Consider the following 18,692-nt stretch of genomic DNA (forward strand, 5'->3'; position numbering starts at 1 on the left):
ACACACAACACAGACTGATGCACAGCACACACAACACAGACTGATGCACAGCACACACAACACAGACTGATGCACAGCACACACAACACAGACTGATGCACAGTACACACAACAAAGACTGATGCACAGTACACACAACACAGACTGATGCACAGTACACACAACACAGACTGATGCACAGTACACACAACACAGACTGATGCACAGCACACACAACACAGACTGATGCACAGCACACACACACAACACAGACTGATGCACAGCACACACAACACAGACTGATGCACAGCACACACAACACAGACTGATGCACAGCACACACAACACAGACTGATGCACAGTACACACAACACAGACTGATGCACAGCACACACAACACAGACTGATGTACAGTATACACAACACAGACTGATGCACAGCACACACAACACAGACTGATGCACAGCACACACAACACAGACTGATGCACAGCACACACAACACAGACTGATGCACAGCACACACAACACAGACTGATGCACAGCACACACAACACAGACTGATGCACAGCACACACAACACAGACTGATGCACAGCACACACAACACAGACTGATGCACAGCACACACAACACAGACTGATGCACAGTACACACAACACAGACTGATGCACAGTACACACAACACAGACTGATGCACAGCACACACACACAACACAGACTGATGCACAGCACACACAACACAGACTGATGCACAGCACACACAACACAGACTGATGCACAGCACACACAACACAGACTGATGCACAGCACACACAACACAGACTGATGCACAGCACACACAACACAGACTGATGCACAGCACACACAACACAGACTGATGCACAGCACACACAACACAGACTGATGCACAGTACACACAACACAGACTGATGCACAGTACACACAACACAGACTGATGCACAGTACACACAACACAGACTGATGCACAGTACACACAACACAGACTGATGCACAGCACACACAACACAGACTGATGCACAGTACACACACACAACACAGACTGATGCACAGCACACACAACACAGACTGATGCACAGCACACACAACACAGACTGATGCACAGCACACACAACACAGACTGATGCACAGTACACACAACACAGACTGATGCACAGCACACACAACACAACACAGACTGATGCACAGTACACACAACACAGACTGATGCACAGCACACACAACACAGACTGATGCACAGCACACACAACACAGACTGATGCACAGCACACACAACACAGACTGATGTACAGCATACACAACACAGACTGATGCACAGCACACACAACACAGACTGATGCACAGCACACACAACACAGACTGATGCACAGCACACACAACACAGACTGATGTACAGCACACACAACACAACACAGACTGATGCACAGCACACACAACACAGACTGATGCACAGTACACACAACACAGACTGATGCACAGCACACACAACACAACACAGACTGATGCACAGCACACACAACACAGACTGATGCACAGCACACACAACACAGACTGATGCACAGTACACACACACAACACAGACTGATGCACAGCACACACAACACAGACTGATGCACAGCACACACAACACAGACTGATGCACAGCACACACAACACAGACTGATGCACAGCACACACAACACAGACTGATGCACAGCACACACAACACAGACTGATGCACAGTACACACACACAACACAGACTGATGCACAGCACACACAACACAGACTGATGCACAGCACACACAACACAGACTGATGCACAGCACACACAACACAGACTGATGCACAGTACACACACACAACACAGACTGATGCACAGCACACACAACACAGACTGATGCACAGCACACACAACACAGACTGATGCACAGCACACACAACACAGACTGATGCACAGCACACACAACACAGACTGATGCACAGCACACACAACACAGACTGATGCACAGCACACACAACACAGACTGATGCACAGCACACACAACACAGACTGATGCACAGCACACACAACACAGACTGATGCACAGCACACACAACACAGACTGATGCACAGCACACACAACACAGACTGATGCACAGCACACACAACACAGACTGATGCACAGCACACACAACACAGACTGATGTACAGCACACACAACACAGACTGATGCACAGCACACACAACACAGACTGATGCACAGCACACACAACACAGACTGATGCACAGCACACACAACACAGACTGATGTACAGTATACACAACACAGACTGATGCACAGCACACACAACACAGACTGATGCACAGCACACACAACACAGACTGATGCACAGTACACACAACACAGACTGATGCACAGCACACACAACACAGACTGATGTACAGTATACACAACACAGACTGATGCACAGCACACACAACACAGACTGATGCACAGCACACACAACACAGACTGATGCACAGCACACACAACACAGACTGATGCACAGCACACACAACACAGACTGATGCACAGCACACACAACACAGACTGATGCACAGCACACACAACACAGACTGATGTACAGCATACACAACACAGACTGATGCACAGCACACACAACACAGACTGATGCACAGCACACACAACACAGACTGATGCACAGCACACACAACACAGACTGATGTACAGTATACACAACACAGACTGATGCACAGCACACACAACACAGACTGATGCACAGCACACACAACACAGACTGATGCACAGCACACACAACACAGACTGATGCACAGCACACACAACACAGACTGATGTACAGTATACACAACACAGACTGATGCACAGCACACACAACACAGACTGATGCACAGCACACACACACAACACAGACTGATACACAGCACACACACAACACAGACTGATGCACAGCACACACACACAACACAGACTGATGCACAGCACACACAACACAGACTGATGCAAAGCACACACAACACAGACTGATGCACAGCACACACAACACAGACTGATGCACAGCACACACAACACAGACTGATGCAAAGCACACACACAACACAGACTGATGCACAGCACACACATAACACAGACTGATACACAACACATACAACACAGACTGATGCACAGCACATAGAACACAGGCTGATGCTCAAGCAAACATCATTCTTCAGCCACCTTAGCATTATGCTCCCAGAAATGTGATGCTGATGGAGGAGTTGCTGGTTAGTACCACTAGTTGTAGAATTAATCTCCGTGTGGGTGTGAAGTTAGCATCATGAGTGGCTTAGGAAAATGGATGTGTCAGTACACTGTCCAGGACAAGCGTTTCAAAAAAGAAATGACCCTTATAGTGCTAAAGTAAGAGATACAATTGAAAACAATACATTCCTCAGAAAAGTCGAAGGAGGGAGTCGTCAAGGCAGCTCGTAGGTAAAGGAGCTTGCCGCCAACTTCCAACCTGAGTCTGGGACCTGTGGAAGAAAAAGAGAACTAAGTCCTACAAATTGTCCTTTGGCCTCCACACATATGTGCCCCAGACAGACGGACAAACACACACACACACACACACACACACACACACACACACACACACATACACTTATTGTAATAGGAACTTTTTTAATGTTTAAGAAAAAGGACCTTTGGTGTTGGGGATTTAGCTCAGTGGTAGAGCGCTTGCCTAGCGAGCGCAAGGCCCTGGGTTCGGTCCCCAGCTCTGAAAAAAAAAGAAAAGAAAAAAAGAAAGAAAAAGGACCTTCATAATAAAATGATTCATATTTTCATGCCAGTGGCTTTATCTGGACTCAGAATGTTTTATACTAAGTGTGATAGAAATTTTAAATATGAATCCTTTAAAAATTATAGTTGTTGGCTGTTCTTCCATACATGGTACAATAACCTAAAATGTCCCTTGTTTTCAATGGTCTTACTATTTTTTCCAGTTTTTTATAGCTATTTACCTTCTATATGGCAGAATTTTCATTTCCATCTGCAGAAATAACTTGAATTCACAATTCAGAAGTCACTTAAGCATGCAATACTTGACAATAGTAAATCATTCTGAACGGTAAAGCCTGTCGTTAAAAGAGATGGATGACAGCAGTGCAGACCTTCCACCTCGGGAAAGGAAGCCGGACTTCGTCAAAGCTACATGGGAAAGAGCAGCCCCATTTGCAGGCCCCGAGTGCGCAAAGGGCTGGTACACATCTCCACTTTATATGCAGGCTTGGCTCTCACAGGACAGGGCTGTGTGCCCTGTGTTTCAGCAGGAAACTTGCTAGGTGTTTCTGTCCACTGAATGTGAAGGGCCATCCACGGTCCCATGGGTCTGTCCCCAACTGTTTTAAGAGATTATGGGACCTTTTGTACACGAGGCCTAGCAAACAGCCATGGAGTCACCAGGGTAGAGTTTATGCTAGCTCCGGTTTTCCCTAGATGGAGTTCCTGATCCACTGAGAAATGAGCAGGCTGCTTCCCATGTGAGCTCCACTGGAACTGCCAGGCTTTCCCTCCATGGTGGACTTAAACTGTGCCAAAGAAATCCTTACTCTCTTGAGTTGCTTGCTGTATGTCTTCTGTCATGGTGGTGAAAAATATTAGGCACCAGACACTCTTCCCCATGCCAAATTGCTGATCTAATGTAATACAAGTTACCTCATCCTCCATTGTGGATACCAGAACCGTTACCTTTTATTGTGCCCCAGACTTAGCCATAGGCTCTTTATATGCTTGCTTCTTGTGTCCCAGAGGTTATGTTTGCTCAACAATCATCACAGATGCTAACTGCAGATACACAGTTGTCAGCACTCACAATGCCTGCCCTCGTCTAGTCCACGCCATCTTTCTAGGCCCGGTGCCCCCTGAGTCTGTCACAGTAGTTTGTGAATCAGTGTATGTCCGGCATTAACACTGAGCCTGCGTCTGACTGTCAGCTGTTCTTGTGTCTGTCTCTCAGTCACATCAGACTCTAGATAGTGTGTCACTGCCGTGCCCGGCTGTGGGCAGTTCAAATGGGGACCAACACAGAAGCACAAAACAGCACAGCGGCCAGTCACCCGAGGAAGGGTGCTCACTGCCTGGGTCTGGTTGAATCGGAGCACATGCAGGCATAGTTCCGGGTTCCATACCTGCTCAGACTTTTTTGGTACATCTCCACCCATTTTCCTGTCTGAGTAAGAATTGTGTCACTTTGAACATTTAACCATTAAGTGAATACAAATGAACACAAGCACATGTACAACACAGACACTTCTTCGAATGCAGACTCAAGGTGTAGCCGCTTACAGAGTGAAGGCATCCTGTCAAGTCTGGCATGGGCTTGGTTAACTGAGTAAAGTCTTCTGGTTGGCACTTAATAAAGACAGGTTATTTTTTAAGGGAGCGGGTAAGTGGTAGACACATGAATCATGTTTTATATTGTTGGGATGACTGACAATGAAATTGGCAAAATAGCAGTGAAAAAAGAACAGGCAGGCAGACAGACAGACATGGGGACTCGTTTTCATAGCACTGATCTGAGCAACTTAGGGAGGTCTGGAAATGTGACACAGGATGGACACTGGTCAGCGGGGACCTGGGGAGGCTGGGGCTGGGGGTGTATCACAAGGATGGACATTGGTCAGCAGGGGCCTGGGGAGGCCGGGTTGTATCACAAGGATGGACAGCAGTCAGCAGGGGCCTGGAGAAGCTGGGGGTGAGAGATGGGAGGGACACTGATCAGCAGGACAGCACAGCAAGTTTGTTTAAAAATGGTTCAGTTGTAGTTTCTGACAGGAACTTAAAAGAATCTCTGACGCTATCCTGATGGAAATAATCAGAGGGACAGAACTTAAACCCATGTGTGGAGCAAGGAAACCAGCGTCTACACCTGGGACACAGCTTAAAAGCTGTAATGAAAGCATAGAGATGCTCGTCAGGGCTAGGTTGTACAGTTGGAGCCTCCTACCCTGCCGAGTTCTGCTCTGAAGTAGGCTTTAACCTCAGTGGTGGGCTTGCTGCTTGTTACAGTTCACACTACAGGGCAAAGTTTACTTTATTTTAAACACACATTTTCCCTTTTCTTTTAGCTGTGTTTCTGAAGCCAGAGCCATGACCTGACACCCTGATGCTACTGTCAGGGCCTCTGTGCAACTGGCACGTGCACCATGGAACTCAAAGTGTGGGTGGATGGAGTCCAGAGGATCGTCTGTGGGGTCACGGAGGTCACGACTTGCCAGGAGGTTGTAATAGCCTTAGCCCAAGCCATAGGTGAGTAAAAATTGTCACGACAGGAAATGACACTTCACACTTGTGGGGTGTGGGGTTATGTGTACGCGTTGTCTGCCTCAGCATCGTGAGGACCATGCCCAGGAGGTAACTCAGGGGTGCACACTCAGAGTGTCAGAGGGCTCGGCCTATAGTTCCTTGGCCTAAAATGCAATGCTGGGCAGAGAACATCAAGGAGTGCATGGGGTGAAGAGTGGGAGAGAAGGGGGAGGGAAGAGAGAGCTAGGAGAGGAGGAGGCAGGCACACAGGCACAGAGACACATGCCAGGGACACGATAGCTCCAAACACCCTGCCCCAGAAGCTTGCTTCATGTAGCTGGGTCCCATCTCCTAAGGTTTCTAGAACCTAAAATACTGTCACCATCTGGGGTGACCCAGGAGCCTTTGGAAAGACACTTTATGTCTAAACTATAACATTCTGACACATTCCCCCAGAAGTCTGAAAGCGCACGTTGTAGGTCACAATGCACAGAATTGTCTCAGTGGCTTTAATGGTCTGACACCGTTCAAAAGCCCCAGTAAAAGTCTGTGGAGACTCAGTGGACCCCTAGCTAGGAGTCAGTGTAGAAGAGAAGACGCATTACAGAGTCACAGCACTCAGTGCCACAGATCAAACATTCCTGTCATAAGAAAAAGAGGAGGAATGGGGAAATACCAAGAAAATATGGGACTGAGGCTAGAGAGGTGGCTCGGTGGCTGGAGAGGGCTCGATTCAGTTCACGGCACCCATGTCATGAAGCTCACACCACATGTGAGTGCAGTTCTAGGGGACCAGACACCCTCTTCTAGCCTCCAAAGGCACATGTATACATGTGGCGTGCATGCACACGTGCACACACACACACACACACACACACACACACACACACACACACATCAATAAGGACAAATATTAACAGAAACGACTGGACCCAGGCATGACTGAACCCAGCAAGACAGCACTGGACCTTTGGTCCACGTCCAGCATCCAGGGCACATGGTTACTGAGCTCCAGTGGCCTTGGGTAGCTGGGTGACCTCACTGCCTTCCCAGCAGCAGCTCCCATGTCCAGCCTCCCCGGCCCCTGGAGTCTTCAGTGCCAGCTCCCCTTCTCCCTCACAGCCTCACACATTGACCGCACAGCGTGGTCTTCAAGACGCTGTCCTTGACACATGCCGCCTGGCTTCCCCGGTGTTTCCATCACCCCACGACTCTTGCCCTCTGCGTGCTGTGGAACTAGCACCTCATGGATGATGCCAAGTCTGCTGCCAGCCCAAGCACCCAGGCCTCGGACCGCAGCTGCACTGCCTCTGAGTACTTGGGCAGCTGTGCACCATGGAAAAGTCGTGAGGAGAGTACTTCCTAGGTAGCCCTTGGTCCACAAGGCACCCAAAGGCTACCTCCTTCCAAGGGGAAGCCCTTTGAAGGGGTGCTACTGTGTCCTGCTCTCCAGTCTGTGGGGGTGCAGTGTGGCCAGCTTCTGAGATTCTGGCTAGGTACCTCCTGTCATCACAGTAGAGACTTCCGCACTCTCTGGCAGCCTCACTCCTGTCTGCAGTGTAGTCTTTTTCTAACCATTGAACTGTTTTTGTTTTTAAATTTGCTCAGCTCTGTCCTCCCAGGCCTTGCTGTAAGCCTGGCTCTAGGCCACCGGCATCACTGATGCCGTACCCTGGGCGCTACGTTGTCCTACAGTGCTACAGTGCTCCTCCAGAATAATTATTCCATCCTGTTTAAACTCAGCCTCCCACGAAGTCTCAAATTATGAACAAACGTAGGCGTTCGCCACAACAGAACACAAATGACTTCTCTTCCAGCTCCCAATTGAGTTGTTCCCATCTGAACCTTGGTGAGTCGAGCCTTCATTGCCCACACTTGCACTGGAACTCTGCTCCCTGAGCTACAAACAAAATCACCCAGTAACCCACTTACAGCAGCGTAAGGTTTTACTAGCCTATTTCTCCAAGCTCTCCCAAGTTCATCCCACAAACTACTTTCCAAGGCCTTACAAACCCCCTGGTCAAATGCCACAGCAGCCTTGACCTGCTCTTGGTCCCAGTTCTCTGCATCAGGTGCTTTACCTAGCTATGACCCAATGCCTGACATAACAACTTCATGTGAGTATTACTGATCTGTTCCATAGGTTCAGGAGTATCCCTTCATCATGGTGGGTAGTCATATGACACAGCTCACTCCTGGTAGCTGTCTTAGTCACTGTTCTATTGCTATGAAGAATTGTGACCAAGGCAACACTTCTATGAGAGACTTATAAGCATTAGTTAGGGGCTAGTTTACAGTTTCAGAAGTTTAAGTCCATTATCATCATGGCAGGGAGCGTGGTGGCATGCAGGCTGGCATGGTTCTAGAGAAGTAGTTGAGAGATACATCGGGATGCACAGGCAGAGAAACTGGGCCTGGCCTGGGTTTTGGAAACCTCAAAGCCCATCCCCATGACACAATGCCTCCAATAAGACCACACTTAGTCCAGTGAGGACACGCCTCCTAATCCTTCTCAAACAGTGCCCTCACTGAGCATTCAATACATGAGCCTTTGGGGCCATTCTTATTCACATCATCATAGTTACCAAGCTAAATAACAAAGGACTACGGGGAGAGGCTAGGGCAGTAAGTCATCCCAAAGGACATGGTACCATAGACCAACTTCCTCCAATTAGGCTATATTCCCTGTCTCTTACCACTTCCCAATAATGCAATCATGAATCTATCAAAGGATGAATCCATCTATTTGGTCAAAACCTCTAGAATCTGTCACAGACACCACAAATCTGTGCTCTGCTACTCATGGCATTTCCTAATCCATCAAATGAACTTTTAACCAGTGTTTGTGGGTACACACTTGCATTCTTCCCTGTGAGCTGGACACACAGCCCTGAGGTGCACTTTTCTCTCACTCTTGGCCTGTGGTGTATCGTGTTGTGATGATGCTTGCTCTCTGAACCCACCAAGCCACTGGTCTTGAACTAGAGTCTGCACTGTCTGCTCCTCATGCTTATCTTGAATGCTGTGTTTTATCTTTTAATTCTAGATGTTTGCTTAAACCAGAACAGACTCCTAGTTCCCAGAATCCCTCATGAGTTAAACTCTTACTGTCATTTCTGAATACATTTAAAATTAAAGAATAAAGTAAATTAAATAGTATGGTTCTTTATTAAGCAGAAATGTATACTTAGACTTGTAATAGAATGAAGATGAAGTTGCGAAGTCTGAGGTTCCATTATCTAAAACCTGGGGAACCTAAGGACGCAGAAATGCTAGGCAAGTGCTCTACCATTGACTGCCCTCTATTCTCAGCCTGCTTGTTACTCTGGTTTTGAGACAAGGTACCACCAACTTGCCCAGACTGGCTGTCTTAGTTAGGATCTTACTGCTGTGAATAGACACCATGACCAAGGCCACTCTTGTAAAGGACAACATGTAATTGGGGCTGGCTCACAGGTTCAGAGGTTCAGTCCATCATCATCAAGGCGGGAACATGGCAGCATCCAGGCAGGCATGGTGCAGGAGGAGCTGAGAGTTCTACAGCTTCATCTGAAGGCTGATAGCAGAATACTGATTTCCAGGCAGCTAGGATGAGGGTCTTAAAGCCCACACCCACAATGCCACACTTCCCCTGACAAGGCCACACCTAATAGTGCCACTTCCTGTGCTGAGCATATACAAACCATGGCATTCCACTCCCTGGCCCCCATAGGCTTGTTCAAACATGAGCCATAGCATAATGCAAAATACATTTAGTCCAACTTCCCAAGTCCCCATAGTCTACAGCAGACTCAACAATGTTAAAAGTCCAAAGTTCAAAGTCTCTTCTAGGATTCATCTAATCACTTAACTGTAATCCCCAAAGCAAGACGGAACCATCCAAGCAAACTCCAAACTCTGCGTCTCCATGTCTGATGGCAAAGCCGTCTTCAGGACTCCAGCTTCTTTTTCATCTTTGCTGACTGCAGCAAACTCCTTTCTCCTGGGCTGGTTCCCCTCCCTGTCAGCAGCTTTCCTCAGCAGACAGCCCAGGGCTCTGGCATCTGGAACATCTTGGGGTCTCCAAGGCAACTTCAGTGTTACAGCTTTTTGTTCCAATATCTGTGACCCACACATGGTCTTCTGGGCTCCTCCACAGGGCTGGCCTCACTTCCCCAGCTCTGCCCTCTGTAGCACTCTAAGCTCAGGTTGATCCACTCCACTGCCGCTGCTGTTCTTGGTGATCACCCCATGGTTCTGGCATCTCCAATGCACTGGGGCCTTCCACTGCGACTAGGCTTCACCAATAGCCTCTCATAGGCTCTCTTCATGGTGCTAAGCCTCAAATCCTTTGTATGACCCCTTCAGTCCTGGGTCATCAACTGCAACTGAGGATGCACCTTCACCAAGGCCTTCCATGGCCTCTCACTGTGCCCAGCCTCGGCTGCTCTTCACGACCCCTTCATGCCTTCAAAACCAGTACCACATGGGTGACTCTTACACACTACCAAGTCCAGCTGCAGCAGGAGGTACAATCTTAGCTATCTCTGGAACACAGCTCCCTGTGCTCCCAGAAAACACTTCCCAGAAGATTCATCTCAGTGATGCTGGTCTCTTCACGATCACCACTAATTTCTTAGCTCCAGCTGACCAGTGTCAATTGCCCCAATAGTCTCCTTTCTCTCTTGACTTTGAAGTCAACTATTTAAAATATAACCAGTGTTTTGTTTGCAATTTTTTACTTATGCCACACTTATTTAGCAAACACTCAGACTGTCAGTGCCGTAGGAAGCTGGCTGGGGAGGTACAGTCTGATGGCGTTCGAGCTCACCTGTTGAGGCACTCATTCTTCATGCTCTGCTGAGTGCTGGGTGAGTGTTCACGTCTGCATATCCAGATGCCCTGGATGCCCCAGTAATGGAGGAAATGCTGCTGTCTGTTCAGAAGCTCACGGCGCGCTTCATGGGCCACTCCAGTTGTGAGATAGTCGGTCAGGGTTCTCTCTAATTTTCCTTGCTTTATGTGCTTGTCTGTTTGTGTTACCCATGTGCACGAAGGTCAGAGGACAGCCTCGGTGCCATTTCTCACACACTCTCTAGCCTTTGTTTGAGTCAGTCTCCTACCGTCCCAAATCCCACAAGGATCACAGATGTGTCCTGTTGTCCCTAACATTGTCTAATTTCTGGGCTCCGAGGTCATGTCTGCTCATGCCTATGAGGAAGGCTGACTGATGTCTCTTCTCATCCCCTAATTAATGTACATGCGTAATGTGTCCCTCAAACAGTGTAGCCCGCATTCCCGAAAGAACTTTGTATCGACAGAGCCTGCCCCTCTTAGCCAAGCTTCGACCTCAGGTGGACAAGTCCATTAGAAAGAGAGAGCCTAAAAAAAAGTCTCTCACTTTCACAGGAGGGGCCAAACAGCACCTACCTCTAATGACTGTCTACAGAGTGTGTTCACATCTATAACATAGTTTCTTTTTTTACTACATCTGTCTGTTTGTTTGGGAAGCATCAAATATACCAAAGCTAGAAATCAGTGTCTTGTTTCCCAGGGTCCCAAGATCGTCAGGCTTGGGGACAAGCATTTTACCCATTGAGCTGTCTTACTGGCCCTATATTGCTTTTTGAAAGTTTATTTCAATTCTGTAATTATTAGGTACAGCATATTTTTATTCATTTTATTATGTCTTTAATAATAAAGTCTAAATTTTGTCTTTATTTAGAAGAACCTTTGAAACTATTAATATCAACATTCCTCAGATCCTTTTAACAGGAAGTTACTTCAGAGAGCCATCTTCATGGGGCTGTGTGAGCTGTAGGCATGCCCAGCCCTTAGGGAGCTCTGAGGCCTGGGCCCTTCACGGAGCTGGGGTGGGTTCCCTGCATCTCTCCTGAGGAAGCTTAGACAGTGAAAATCTGTGCGGGTTTAGAAGCTCAGGTCAGCACCTGGGCCACAACTCTTGGCTGTGGGAGACACATTTTCAGTGTTTTTCTTTGTTCCATCTATCCCCAGAAGTTCTGAACACGTAACATTCAGCTGGGGAAAATAGAAAGAGTTTCTAAGCCAGAAGCATGCATGTAATAATTCAGGTCTGAACCTTAGCTGTCACAGCTTTCAGGGGTTTGGGATCTTCTGACGCTGCCAAGGTAGCCTGGACTGGACTCTAAACGTTGACGTTCTGATGCTGGCCCAGAACAGTCGTCAGACATACCGTCTGTTGCAGTGTTGATGGTTATGTGTCCTACCATGACAGTGTGCTCTGATCTTTTCTGTCTAGGTCGAACTGGAAGGTACACCCTTATAGAGAAATGGAGAGACACTGAACGTCACTTGGCACCACATGAAAACCCCATTGTGTCCTTGAACAAGTGGGGGCAGTATGCTAGTGATGTGCAGCTCATCTTGCGTCGGACTGGGCCATCTCTCAGTGAGCGACCCACCTCAGACAGTGTGGCCCGCATTCCCGAAAGAACTTTGTATCGACAGAGCCTGCCCCCTTTAGCCAAGCTTCGGCCTCAGGTAGACAAGTCCATCAGAAGGAGAGAGCCTAAAAGAAAATCTCTCACCTTCACAGGAGGGGCCAAAGGGCTGACGGACATATTTGGAAAAGGTAAAGAGACTGAGTTTAGGCAGAAGGTGCTGAGTAACTGCAGGGCAACAGCAGAGGAGCTGACAAGGCTGATCCGGCTGCAGACGGGGAAGCTGCAGGCCATCGAGAAGCAGCTGGAGTCCAGTGAGGCAGAGATTCGATTCTGGGAGCAGAAGTACAGCTGTAGTCTGGAAGAAGAGATTGTCCGCCTAGAGCAAAGGATCAAGAGAAATGACGTGGAGATCGAGGAGGAAGAGTTCTGGGAAAACGAATTACAGATCGAGCAGGAGAACGAGAAGCAGCTGCAGGATCAGCTGGAGGAGATGAGGCAGAAAGTAGCCGACTGCGAAGGCAGGCTAAAGGACTACCTGGCCCAGATCCACACGATGGAGAGTGGTCTCCAGGCAGAAAAACTGCACCGGGAAGTTCAGGAGGCACAGGTCAACGAGGAGGAGGTGAAAGGAAAGATCGAAAAGGTCAAGGGGGAGGTGGACCTTCAAGGACAACAGAGCCTACGCCTGGAGAACGGAATTAGAGCGGTGGCGAGGTCTCTGGGGCAGGCCACCAAGAGGTTACAGGTAAGCCCCATAGTCAGCAGGGTCCCACAGCCTAAAAGGGGACATTAGCTATGGGGACCCAGAGATGGCTCTGCAGCTCAGGCCTGCTTGTCACAGGGTTAAAACCTTAGACTGAGAATTTTATGAGGATCTTGCTTTCCTCATGTTATAAAATGATTATTAGTGGATAAATCTCCAACATCTTAGCAAAACTAAGAACTCTTAACTCTTGTGAACCAAATTGCTACTAATTTGCAGTCGGTTATAAAGTGTACAAGAAGGAAATCTGTGACCAGATCAGCAGACTGTAGCACCTGGGTACATTGAAACTGCGCACTTGTCACATATTTCGTATGTCAGAGTGAGAATATGCATTTCATAAGTCTGTGGCACTGTCCAGAGGGAAACTTCATGTGTAAGAGGTTGGGATGGCACTGTCTTTGGCCACTGTGTCCACATAAACCAGGTGTGTCAAACTCGTCCTTCTGAAAGTGGGTCCCATCCCCCATCCCCAGAACAGCCCTGCCTGCCCAGTGCGTTATAGAGTAACCGGTGTTTTCCAACCAGGACAAGGAGCAGGAGCTGGAGCAGTTGACCAAAGAGCTGCGGCAGGTCAACCTCCAGCAGTTCATCCAGCAGACAGGGACCAAGGTCACTGTGCTGCCGGCCGAGCCCACTGAAATCGAGGCCTCGCAGGCAGACATAGAGACAGGTAAGGCCCTGAATAGCATCCTTGTTTCTGAGGGAAATGGTAATATTTGGGTAATCTGCTCACTACGATGGCCATGTTGTTTATTTTAGACGGCTTCTTTATGGGCCTGTTTACCAACACACAGAAATACACATATGAGTGTTGGCTGTGTTAATTTGCATCCTAGAGTCTCCTGACTTCCTCTCCTCTCTGAGTCTTGTCTCCCGTCTCTTCTGTTGTTGAGACACCTTCCCCGCTGTGTGATGTGGCCTCAGCCACTGGGAGACGCAGCCGGGAGAGGTGCTGTAGCCTGGGACACTGAGTCACCACCACCTGCCCTCTCCCTCCCAGGTCTCCTCTGCACCTCAGTGTGCTCTGCTCTCTCCAGTTCTCCTGGGTAGGAAGTTGACACGTTTTCTGGTTAGCCAGTTCACCAGATGTTTCTGTTTCCTGTTTAGAGGCACCTTTCCCGTCTGGGTCCCTGAAGCGACCTGGTTCATCACGGCAGCTCCCCAGTAACCTCCGTATCCTGCAGAACCCTGTCTCCTCCGGTTTTAACCCTGAAGGCATCTATGTATAGCACTGTCTTCGGGGGAGGATTCAGCGAAGGCGCCATGAACAGTAAGGTCCTTCAGTCTTGTGCCAACTGAACAGAGCAACTGTTCCCAAGCCGTGTCCTCTCTCCCGGCCACTCGGAGCCACGCTCCGTGCACTGATGCTCCACATGGAGTCCGTTCTCTTCGCAGTATTCACGTGTGGTCCGCAGCTGGAACGCAAAGCCTTCGTTTTTATTTGTAGCATTTTGAGAGCATAGGAAAGCACTAATCTATGTACACGAATACACCCTGAATTAAGAGTAAAGAAGTTATGTGACTGCTTAGTTTAATTTATTCCATGTAATTGATTAATGTATGAATGTTGCTCCTTAATATTTTATTAATGCTTGCCCTGTGATGGTTCTGTTACATGTTGTGGGTTCCGACTGTGTTGACAGACTCCGTCTGAGCTTTACCCGTGCACAGCTGCGCGGGCCTCGCGGATGCACCACCATCCAGACTGCCTCCACGGAGCCCACTGCACTTACGTGCAGCCTTCTTAGCCCTTTCATAAGTGAGATAATTCAGCTTGCTTTCTAGTCTGGGAGTTAATCGTTCCTTTACAGTATTCCAAACATGGCATCACAGAAATACCGTTAACAAGGTAAATTGTTTGTGTAAAATGTTTGTGATCACAGCGGTCCTGGTGCACTCTGGGAGGCTCTCCTGCCTTACTGTCTCCTCCCGTGGGTCCTCGTGTCTGATAGAACATGAGGAGGAGAGGTCCCTGGGGATCGGGTTGGTGCACATTGGGAACCATGCACAGTGACCACTTCAGAACAAGCCGCTTCCTCTGTGAACTTCATGCCATGCACAGCCGGGTGAGTGCTGCTCGCCATGACTTCCAACGTGGACTGCGTGCTTTCTCTAGACATGGAGAGAGGAGAGAGTGCTGTGGTCCGGTAGTTTTTTTTACCAAGGACATAAAATTAAATTCAGAGTATGTTTTTTATTTTTAAGTTTGACTCTATAGGATATTAGTCTCCATTTATATTTATATCATCTGTGTACAAAGCCAAAAATGAGTCAGCCCTGTTGTCGTGAGCAGTGACGTCCACCAGGAACATTCAGACAGGTGCTGTCAGGTGCCTCACAGCCCTCACCTTCTCCTGAGTAAATGGGTACAACGTGACTAAGACTTTAATCTGAGAGTTAAAGTAGCTTTTAATCCTGAGGAGAATGCACCCTCTGTGTTATTTACATGCAGTGACATGAGCATGGCTAGGACAGTAGTGCCATCCCATCACGCAGTTGAGGGTGCACACACATCCAGCCTGATGAATGTTTAATGAAGCTGAGAATGCTGCTTTATTTTGGTTTCCAGTGAAAGAATTTAAGAATGACTGTGAAGTAGTAGACACTTCTAGAGAACTGAAATTCGTGCAATGTTGCCTTCTTACCCAAGTGAATCGCAGACTTCAACTGAATGCTGACTTGCCCAGTAGGTCTTGCTCTCACCGCTTTGCAGATGACTTGAGAAGTAAATTCTTTCTGAAGTAACCATCACCTGGACACATTTGCTCCAGATTGTAACAGTTGTTTCATATCTGTATACATTTAAAAGTAATTATTCAAAGTCAGAGTAATTGGCAGCTTTGGTGACACCAGTGAGTCCACATGCCCAGGACCTGCCTTACTCGCCGACTCTTCCTCACTGAGTCGCTGCGTTGTTCAGCTATGTTGAAACCTTGTTCATAAACGAAAACATTGTACAAATGGCTTATCTTTGATTTAAACCAAATGTTAGCTGCAGGTAGGTTAAAGTCTATGAAAACACGAAAGATGAAGCTGGGCGTAGTGGCTCACGATGGTGGTTCTAACACTCAGGAGGCCGAGGCAGGACTGCTAGCATGGGGTCTGGTGTGAGACCCTGTAGAAAGAGGGAGAACTGCACACGTCCCTTGGGATTCCTGGCAGGGCACTGTGCACAGCACACTCAGCTGTGAACGGCCAGACTTAACTAGGAACCTAAGCAGGATGGCTCACCCCACCAGCTCCCAGCAGTACTGGCCTCCACCACTGTCACCTCTGAACTTAGCCGGCTGCCATTCAGGCCTCCCTGCCCTCCTGACGGGCGGATGCAGCCATACGAGTTCACAAACACGCGAGTAGCGAGCGGTGCTGTGTCACCAGTCACAGGACCTTCGCAGGCACACCACTGTCAAGTGTTTTCTAAATCCTTTTTTAGCTCGGGGAAAACAACTAATTTGTGTAGGAACATCTGAAAATATTTTAGTCTGCTGTCACAGTCTTTGCCTATTGTGACTGTAAATGAATTGGCTTTTGAACCCTACCTCTGGCATATGTCAGAGGGGTGCAGCCAATGGTATTCAAAAACTACCAAATATAAGTTTGCATATGGAAAAATATACAGGTTCTAAATAATAAATTAGATCACAAGTTTTTGTGGCTTTTTAATTAGTACTGCAGGTTATATTATGTGGTTTTTCTACAGGTATTAACTATATTACAAGTTTTTTTCTTACCAATGAATAATTTGAATATCATTGGTCTCTTTGACCTATAGAGCATCCTCTTTCTCAGAGAATCACCCACAGTGGGTTACCTCAGTTTTGTTGTGTGTCTTTTCATTTCCTTTCTATTGTGGCTGTGAGTGTTCCTCCAGTGAACAGGGACGTTTTGTATGTGAGGCTTCAGTTGACAGGGGTTGCCCTCTGACCATGCAGGTTGATGGACAGCCATCAGGGAGCAGTTGACAGGAGTTGCCCTCTGACCGTGCAGGTTGATGGACAGCCATCAGGGAGCAGTCAGAGCTCCATCCAGCAGTCTGCACAGTGAAGCTGCAGCTCGCGGTACTCCACATGGAGTGTAGCAGCACAGACTGACAGCTGAGACGGTGCAGTCCTGTGGTGACCACAGAGGCCTTCAGAGACAAGAACTCTTCACTTAGAGTGACATCTAGGAACACCTTTCCAAGTTAGGACCTTGATAGATTGAGGAAACAATGTGGAAAAGACAAAGACCTGATTTCAGGCAGGCACAGAGAGACAGGCAGTTAGCATTGGATGTTGCCTTTGACGGGTTAGGCCTTAATGTATATTAAAAGATGCTCTGTGTGCTTCCCCAGCACACGCCTGTCTTGATCGGTAGATACTGTGGTGAGGCCAGCTCGGAAGTATTCCTTCTGTGTCGTGCCAGTGTTTTTAAGTTGTATGTTCGTACTGTCCGCTGTGGTGTTTTAAGTCCCGGGAGAAGGCTGCCGGCTGTGTCGAGTCACGGCCATCAGTATTCACTCAGTATTGCTGCTCCACATTTTCCCAGTGCGCCTTCCATGCCAGGACATGGCTGCGTCAGTCGCGGGAGCGCCTTCCCATTCATTTTATATATTTTTAGAAACCAAATGATGGCAATGGCTATGTAGTGTATTGTTAAACCAGCAGAACTCTAAAGGCAATAAACACATGCATATATATATATAGGGGAGGGGAAGGAGTGGAAATACAGGTTTACAGCCAGATACGGTGATAGCCCTTCAGTGTATTTCTCTGTCTTCACTGACCTAGAAGGATTTGAGTTGCTGCAGCTCTAGACAAAATGTCCACGTTTGCTGATTGTGGGCCATAAATATGCTTTTAGCACTGCTTTGCTGATGTATAAATAAGAAATCTGTAATATGTACCATATGTAATTATTTTCTTTTGACTTTATTTCAAAATGTATATTTTCTGATTATTATCATGAGCTATAAAGCAAAAAGATCAATATCTGATATTCTCCCAAATAATAAATTTTCAAGATTCATTGGGGCAATACAATTGTTGCTTTCTTTCTTATATATTTGATACTTTAAGATATAATATTGTTTCCTTCCAAAGATGTCAAAGGAAGTAGGCCTGTGTATCAGTGATTTTTTTAAAAATGACATTTTTAAAATGTACTGTTAACCTGAAGGATGGTATGTTCCTCAGAAGGCAGCAGCTCGGCTTGGGAGGCGCTCAGCAGGTGAGTAAGTCCAGGTCCCCCGCATGCGTGTGGCATGCCACACGCCAGTAG

The 18,692-nt window shown here is 47.7% G+C and overlaps 1 protein-coding gene across 3 annotated transcripts in view; it reads left to right on the top strand.

Moving 5' to 3' along the window:
* The window catches only part of Rassf8 (Ras association domain family member 8), an 83,269-nt gene extending 64,820 nt beyond the window's left edge, over positions 1 to 18,449 (top strand). For 2 of the 3 annotated variants that reach the window (XM_087657783.1, XM_087657785.1), the window contains 4 exons: positions 6,086 to 6,266; positions 12,523 to 13,412; positions 13,959 to 14,103; positions 14,541 to 18,449. In XM_087657783.1, the coding sequence (XP_087513909.1) occupies positions 6,164 to 6,266; positions 12,523 to 13,412; positions 13,959 to 14,103; positions 14,541 to 14,662 (1,260 nt within the window). In that variant the 5' untranslated portion in view covers positions 6,086 to 6,163 and the 3' untranslated portion in view covers positions 14,663 to 18,449. 3 annotated transcript variants of the gene reach the window in all.
* Positions 18,450 to 18,692: the final 243 nt, after the last annotated feature.

The sequence above is a fragment of the Rattus norvegicus genome, chromosome 4 (genome assembly GCF_021556685.1).
Source record: "Rattus norvegicus strain SHRSP/BbbUtx chromosome 4, alternate assembly SHRSP_T2T, whole genome shotgun sequence".
NCBI lineage: Eukaryota > Metazoa > Chordata > Mammalia > Rodentia > Muridae > Rattus > Rattus norvegicus.